This window comes from Carya illinoinensis, chromosome 4 (genome assembly GCF_018687715.1).
Source record: "Carya illinoinensis cultivar Pawnee chromosome 4, C.illinoinensisPawnee_v1, whole genome shotgun sequence".
In the NCBI taxonomy this organism is placed as follows: domain Eukaryota; kingdom Viridiplantae; phylum Streptophyta; class Magnoliopsida; order Fagales; family Juglandaceae; genus Carya; species Carya illinoinensis.
The window spans coordinates 8,875,351-8,882,693 of record NC_056755.1 but is presented as its reverse complement, the minus strand read 5'-3'; the positions used below and the strand labels follow the sequence as shown (position 1 = coordinate 8,882,693).

The 7,343-nt window shown below is 33.1% G+C and overlaps 1 protein-coding gene and 1 long non-coding RNA gene across 2 annotated transcripts; one reads left to right on the top strand and one right to left on the bottom strand.

Moving 5' to 3' along the window:
• Positions 1-292: 292 nt before the first annotated feature.
• Positions 293-1,790, top strand: LOC122307930 (E3 ubiquitin-protein ligase RGLG2-like). The gene is made up of 3 exons (XM_043121063.1): positions 293-558; positions 970-1,026; positions 1,480-1,790. The coding sequence occupies exons 1-3, from the start codon at positions 400-402 to the stop codon at positions 1,561-1,563; spliced, it is 300 nt and encodes a 99-aa protein (XP_042976997.1). The 5' UTR covers positions 293-399; the 3' UTR covers positions 1,564-1,790.
• A 3,694-nt stretch (positions 1,791-5,484) lies between these two features.
• On the bottom strand, positions 5,485-7,343 carry LOC122308064. Its single transcript, XR_006241903.1, has 2 exons — positions 6,309-7,343; positions 5,485-5,736 (listed from the first exon to the last, which is right to left on the bottom strand). It is a non-coding gene; the product is annotated as an uncharacterized LOC122308064 (long non-coding RNA).

The window sequence follows — 7,343 nt, the reverse complement described above, 5'->3', positions numbered from 1 at the left end:
ATAATATTAGATATAATTTTAGGGTATGAAAGTCTAGCGTATTTCCTTTAAAAAAAAAAAGGTTGAGTCAAATATTAAAAAAAAAAAATTTATATATGTGAGTTTAAAATTTATTTATTTTTTTAAAAGAAATATGTAAAATTTACAGAATGTAAATATCATTTAACTTGACAATATTAATTTGTGTAATGTGTTCTTCTATTCAGCAATCCTATACTATATACTGGTTGAACAAAAAAAAATAAAAGATAAAAGTAAGTGTGTTGTATGTGGCTGCTAATTAGTAGAATTTTTCTTGGGGACAATGGATCATGATTAATAATAACGTCGACTTGCAGGTCTAGCGCGCCTAAATATGGCTTCTTCATCACTTACGCACAGCTACCGATCAACCACAGCATGAAAAGATTGCAGGAAATCATGATATTTTGTGGAGCACTTGTGCAGCTGCAACAAAGTGGCCGGCCGGGAAGAGAGCATGGATCGGAGATGATCTGTAGTACTGACTTGTGTGGGGACTATACGAGATCAGTAACTTCTGATGATGAAGATGATCATGTATATACGTACTGCAACTGTTGGTATTTTTTAATAAATAGTATTTATTAACAACATTTCTTTCAGGATCATAATCAACATTTGTATTAATAGTCATTACTTTTGATTTCTTCAGTTTTATCATCATTTTTTTTAAGTGCCATTTCCGTTGGCTGCTTTATTACCTTTGGCCGTTTGACTGCAATTAAAATACGGCAACCTTTATTACCTTTAACTTGGTTGCTTTATTAAGGTTGCACTAATGTCTAATGGTTCATTAGCCCGGCTGGGCCTTCTTACTATATTGATCCTTTATATTTTGTAACTGTATGCAATAAATAAAAACAAGAAGTAATTTTCTTTCCCCCTAGTTTCTTCACAATATTCATGTTTAAATCAGAATAGTCTGAGATATATGTTTTCTTGTGCAAGGTCTGCCCCATTTGCCTGACAAATCCAAAGAACCTTGCTTTTGGATGTGGTCATCCGGTAAGTTCAAGAAATTTGTGCTTTCTTTTGTAGTGTTGATATTGTGGTTTACTGTAGTGTATGTTGTGCTGTCCCGTCCAAAGAGAAACTTAAACAAAGGGGGGAAAAGAGTGGCATTAGAAGTTTAGTAACAATCAGTATGCTAACATCAAGCAGGTACTGCCTTATTTTTTTAGCAGTAAAACAGGAAAAATGAAGAGGTTCATCATGGTATTGTTGACCTGTTTCAAATTAATGAAAATTGAAAAGAAAGTTCAAAGAGGGACTAAGGAGAAGAAGACAGCCCCCCCCCCCCCCGGGCCCCAAACAAAAAAAAGGGGGGGAAAAGGAAAAGGAAGGTCATACAATACCCTTAAAACCATGTAAAATAAAACTCTGTTGCATAAAGTTAGTCATTCCATACAATATGTGCCTCTCATGTTTGTCCTGTTGTTTTTGTTTTTATTGATCAAGACTTGCAAGGATTGCGGTGTGAACCTATCATTGTGCCCCATGTGTCGGGAGCCCATAACAACACGCCTGCGACTCTTTACTTGATTGCTTTCCTCGGTATTGAATGCTTGAATGTCTACGAGGACATGAATAAAAGTCCTACAGCAACACCAACATTGTTCTGTTGTTCATAACTTTCCCATTTGAAAATATTTAAATTGTTTAAAACTATATAGAACGGGCTGGGGATGCTATGTCAGATTTTAGAACCATTTGTTCATGAATAATTGATCCTATAAAGGTTATATATATAGATGTTAATTTTATGTTGAGTGGAGGATTTCATTGAATCGTTCTGTCAGTGATGCAGATGGAAAGCTAGATAGAAATTGATTTGAAAGTGAACACACTTTATTGATTCTGCAGGATGTGTACTCCGCACGTTTAAATTCTCGAGAAATGATCAAACAAATAACCCGTTTAACAAATAAGATATTACAAAACTCTTGATCATAGACAAATTGACTAGAAATTCTATTTTTTTCCAATGAAAATCGAAAAAATTTGGTCCAAAAAATAGCAGAAAAACAGACATACTTCTGGGAATTCATCTAGAGTAGTGATACTTTTGAGAATCTATCAGAATGCCTTACACCATCCAGGCAAGGAGCAAGTACGGTTGCTGGTTTCAATGAACAGCACTCTAGGAATTGCTCCAAGTCTACACAGGTCTTTCAGTAAATTAAAGTAGAGAGCATCCGAGCTTATTACCGACTGCAAGAAAGCGTACGGTGCTCTGCCCAAGAAACTATATATTCCTCCCCTATATATATATATTGACAATTAATAATACAAAAAATAGAGAAAATTCACCATGAGAATCTGCATCCATGGTGAGATACTTCAATATTTAGCTAATAATGAACACGTACGAAGAGATCATCGTACATGCATTTCATGCAAATTGAACAAGACATTGGCTACATTTCTAAGAAAAAGAAGTTTTTTAAGCAAAGCCGAAGTGAAAAGACAAATTTGACCTTCTGAAAGGCTACAACATTTAAGGGTATTTCAAGGAAATGCATCTACTCGCGTCTAAATGTCTTTGGCATGCATGGCCTATTGTATGTCTCTATTGCCTGGGAACAAGAATACTAACTTGGTTGGGAGGTCTCAAGTTCGATGCCTAAGTTAGCTAGGCTCCTAAATCAAGTTATAATCAGCTCTTTTTACTCCTAACCTTAAGCCACTGTTTGGGGGACATCCTTTGGGGGCGTATGTACTTTGGGGACATTTTATTTCAGTCTTATTTTCATTTGAGCAGCGAAGGGTAATTTGTTAAGATTATTTAAATTAATGGATCTATGTAGATTATGAATCTTATGCTATATAATTGTCAAATGTGAGATTTCAATAATGTTTGTAAGACCCAATAAATGTGATCGATAAAATGACATAACTGGATCATTGACATATCTCAAAAGCTCATGATTTTGGTCAAGTCATGAACATAAAATGGTATTGGTTCTATTCATGTGTAGATATCCATTAAGAACCCATGTAATTTCATTATTTTATGATTGGTAAAATTGGAATTCAGGATATTATATGTAGGTGATCATGATTCCCAGTCCAAATTCATCTTCTTGACTCTACACCATCTCTTTATTGTAAGTTTTTCCCAGATAGTGAATCTTGGATGTGAAAGATTATATTGCTGCGCTCTCTCTCTAGTGGCTACAATTATGCTTTATTTCTACACATATTTGACAAGAAATCTTGGTGTTTTCAGATTTTATACAAGATCCAACATAATTCCCTTTCTCATACACATTAATTGACCTCATCATCTCCTTGGTTTCTTATGCACTTCATCATGAGCTAGTGAGTCTCCGCAGCTTTGTATATCCTTAGTTTTTTAGGGTTCATTTTTTCTACAACAAAGGGGAGATATTGCGTTCGCTTTTACCATCTCATCAAAAAGGAAAAATCTAATTACAAGTATAAATACGCACTAATATATGTACCAGAGTGATGACTTGACATCAAATTGGGCCACTTACTTTAGATTGGGCTCTGGAGCTCTATGAGCATTGGCTGGGGGGAGGCCCAATAGCCATGATTTAATAATTCGTTTTTATTAGACTTTACTGAAAGAAGAATCAGATCAAGGTAGCTTCGGATGATTACTGCATTTGAATGTTAAGTTGAGTTTATTTGAAAATTTAAAATTGAATAAAATATTATTATAATATTATTTTTTAATATTATTATTATTTTAAAATTAAAAAAGTTGAATTATTTATTATATTTTGTGTTCGAATTTGAAAAAATTGTAATGATTAAATGAGATAAATTGAAATGAGTTTGGATCCAAACTTAATAATGTATACAGTAATAGAACGTAAGTGTATAGTAATCTAAACTGTATAGTGATAGAACGTATAAATGTTACATAATTATTTTGAAAAAGAATAAAGTTTTTTATTAAAAAATTAAAAATTCTATATACGGTCACTTTTATATATTTCTTATACATACCACTATTGTAATTAGTTATCACTTTTTTTAATATAAAATAACTATTTTGACCAATCATATTAATAAAATATATAAAAATAATTACATATAACAGAACTCTTACAAATTTAAATTTTTTATATAAATCTCATATTAACTAATTTTTCATTTTTTTTAAAAAATTACATAATACTATACTCCAAAATTATAAATATCCTTTCTCATTCAAAAATATCCCGTAGTCCTGAAAATAAGTCCACAAAATATGTATATATGATTCCTTGTTGAAAAGTCTTTGATAGCTAATTAATACAATCAAATACCTTTTCAAGGAAAATGGTATAATTATAACTCTATAACTACTCATTTGTTATTATTTTTATATTTAATTTTTTTTTTGTTTTACTTAAGAATTCAGAAAATAATTATTAATAAAATTATATATTTTTAAAGTTTTTTTAAATAATTAAAAATTTTAAAAAAACATTTAAAATAAAATAATAAAAAAATAAAAAAATTTAAATTCTTTATAAATAGTATATATAGTATATGGATAGTGATCCTATCACCTTATCAAATGGGTCCCAACCCCATGTGTTCACAATGTCATGTACCAGTGGGGTGGACCCACTTGTAGTCGTACGTGTCGATGTTGCTGCTGACCGATGGTTAGCTACTGGCCAGGCGCGCTTTGATTTTATTCAGAAGCGCACGCAAGCAAGCAAGCAAAGCTGAAAGGGAACAATTATCGAGACAAATAAGAAAATCACATCGACACCGCTAACATCCAGATCCAAACCATCAATGCATAATCGTAGGCTAATTACCCACTGAACGAAAGTCATGTATGTTGTTGCCCTTTTGCACTGAATTAAGCGATGAATTCATCATTCTTATAATTATTAGCAGGACGACAGAGGTACGTAATTCCATCAAGTTGGGATTTATATATATATTAGATGAAAGCAACGTGCAATGCACGTTTGGTTAGTTTATAATTTATTTTTTTTTGTTAAGAACTAATTTTTTTTATTAATTCTATTTTGTTTTACAAAATAAATTTTTCTCAACCAACAGTAGTTGTCATACCAATGTTTCATTAGTTTTAAGTGATAAACCAATTCCTTCAAACCCAATTGCACTAAAAAAATTCACCAAAAGCATGCTACGATAGTAAAAACAAACTTTCATATTGATGAGATTAAAAAGGTTTAATATGTTCGATGCATGTTGACACCATGAACATACGACTCTAAATTATCATGCATAAAAAAACACACAGAAGTCAAAAGGAATATATTCAGCCAAAATGGTAAAATGTGGCACATCCAGAAAATTTGCCCCACACAGAAGTCAGTTCAGTAGTATCATCGAAATACTGATTTATTGATGTAGTAATATAATTTCTATATAAATAATTTGCTCTTTTTAAGAAGAGGTGCAATCCAATCCAAATACACTGGGTGCATAAAAGAGAAAGCAATTCATTGGAGAGAGGGAAAAGGGTAAACAAAGAGCCAAAGATACTTTGAGCCAAATTTCTATTTGATGTTTGGAATGTAATAGAATTGTTCAGCACTGCATAAATGATGTTACTGTATTAGTTTTGATTTCAAAGTTTAATATCTCGAGGCTACTTGAGTACTAAAGGAAAGTCAAATGCTCCCAACTTCCTTCGAAACTGGCATAAGTAGTTGAACTGTAAGATGTATAGAATGCTAATTAGACATTCTTCTTCATCATGTCAAATCGAGTAGCCTGAACCAAGCCCAACCACCCATAGTCAAAGAAATATGGAAAATAAATTACTATATAAAATATGTGAAGATATGTTTGAAAGGCCAATTTGGAAGTAATTGCAGTGCCGTCATAGAATAATGCTGCAAGCATGGCATTGGAAAGTGAGGTGAAGACTCAACACTCAATCATTATCCTTTGGAAAAGGGTAAAAGCTACAAACTTTCTGTTCATGTATACTTGAAATCACGGTATTCCAGAAACATGAATTTGTATCTTCATAATTAATAAACAAATGGTCACTGAAGGAGAATCCAGAAATAAGTTCTACCCAATTTAACATCAACATAGAATCAAGTTATATTAGATTTTCTGTCATGCTTATGATATTATAAATAGTCAGCATGTCTTTGACAAAAAAATTAACTGCCGTTAAATAATAACAAGCTATCCAAATTTGACACATAGCTTAGCACCGTTTCACAACTGTCAATGAGATATATGTATTAGAATGCATTTCTAAGGTCAAATAAGCCTAACAAGGTGCCATAAAAAGTTCTGTTAATAGAAACAACAAGCAATAAAGAAGTTACCAGGCACTTGAGGGAACCTGCGAGGCAACAAAGGCCGCATAGTGCCTTTCTGAATTTTCCAATCAACTGGATTTAGATTAATTGCTTCCAGTTTTAGCAAGAGCTCATCCTTTTTTGGAGTGGGAGCCAGAACTTCAATATGCTGCAGCATAAATGAAAATTATCACAGTAATCTTTACAAGCAATTACAGATGTACTGGTATAGTATCAATGGCATTATAGATCTACAAAGCAAGCAGCAAATGCAAGTAAAATACGCACAGATATGCAAGTAAAATACTCACAGTTAAAGCAGGGGTACATTCAAACACCAAAAAAAGGACTCCTCTTAGAAATTCACTCCATAATATGGACACGTAGATTTCATCGTTCTTTTTTATCAAAAGATATTTTTTCCCTTCTACCAATTTATTGACCATCCCAGTCTCGAATAAGAGAAACCAATCCTAGCGCCCTCAATAACCAAAAAAAATAACAAATTTAACAAGCCAATAGGGTTTGGTACGAAAAAAATAACAAAGGATTAGGTGGGTCTTCAATCCAGAGCCCAGACAACATACTATGATCTGCTTGGCCAACTCGGTTGTACTTATTAAATCTAAATCCAAAATTCAAAGGCAATAAAATAAAAATGAAACGGAATAAATACAAGAACAAAACCAGCAGGTCCTCCACCATAGCCAGACTGAACCACATGCATAAACCCAAATGTACAAAACAGAGGTCCAGCAGAAACTGCAAAAATCCAAACCCAAAACACGATCAAATTCAAAACACAAGACGCCAATAAAGGCCAACACAAAATCCAGTCAGCAGAGTTTTTGTCGAGCTAGCTGCCATCGATTGTGGAGAGGTGGTTTTTGTCAAACCCTGGGAATACATTCGAAAGCCTCGCACTCTCTCTGGGCTTTGGCTTTTGTTGGAGAAAGGAGTGTTGAGCTGCAGTGGGTCCAAATCTGCAGCATCTAAGGAGCAGTGGAGGAGATTGGGAGGCGAAGATGAAAACAAGAATTAAAGAAGAGAGAAGACGAAGAG

Excerpts from the sequence above, each read along its gene's own strand:
- LOC122307930 (XM_043121063.1), top strand. The coding sequence starts at position 400 with ATGAAAAGATTGCAGGAAATCATGATATTTTGTGGAGCACTTGTGCAG. Across the intron at positions 559-969 it reads CTGATGATGAAGATGATCAT|GTCTGCCCCATTTGCCTGAC; the intron begins GTATATACGTAC and ends TTCTTGTGCAAG. Across the intron at positions 1,027-1,479 it reads CTTTTGGATGTGGTCATCCG|ACTTGCAAGGATTGCGGTGT; the intron begins GTAAGTTCAAGA and ends TTATTGATCAAG.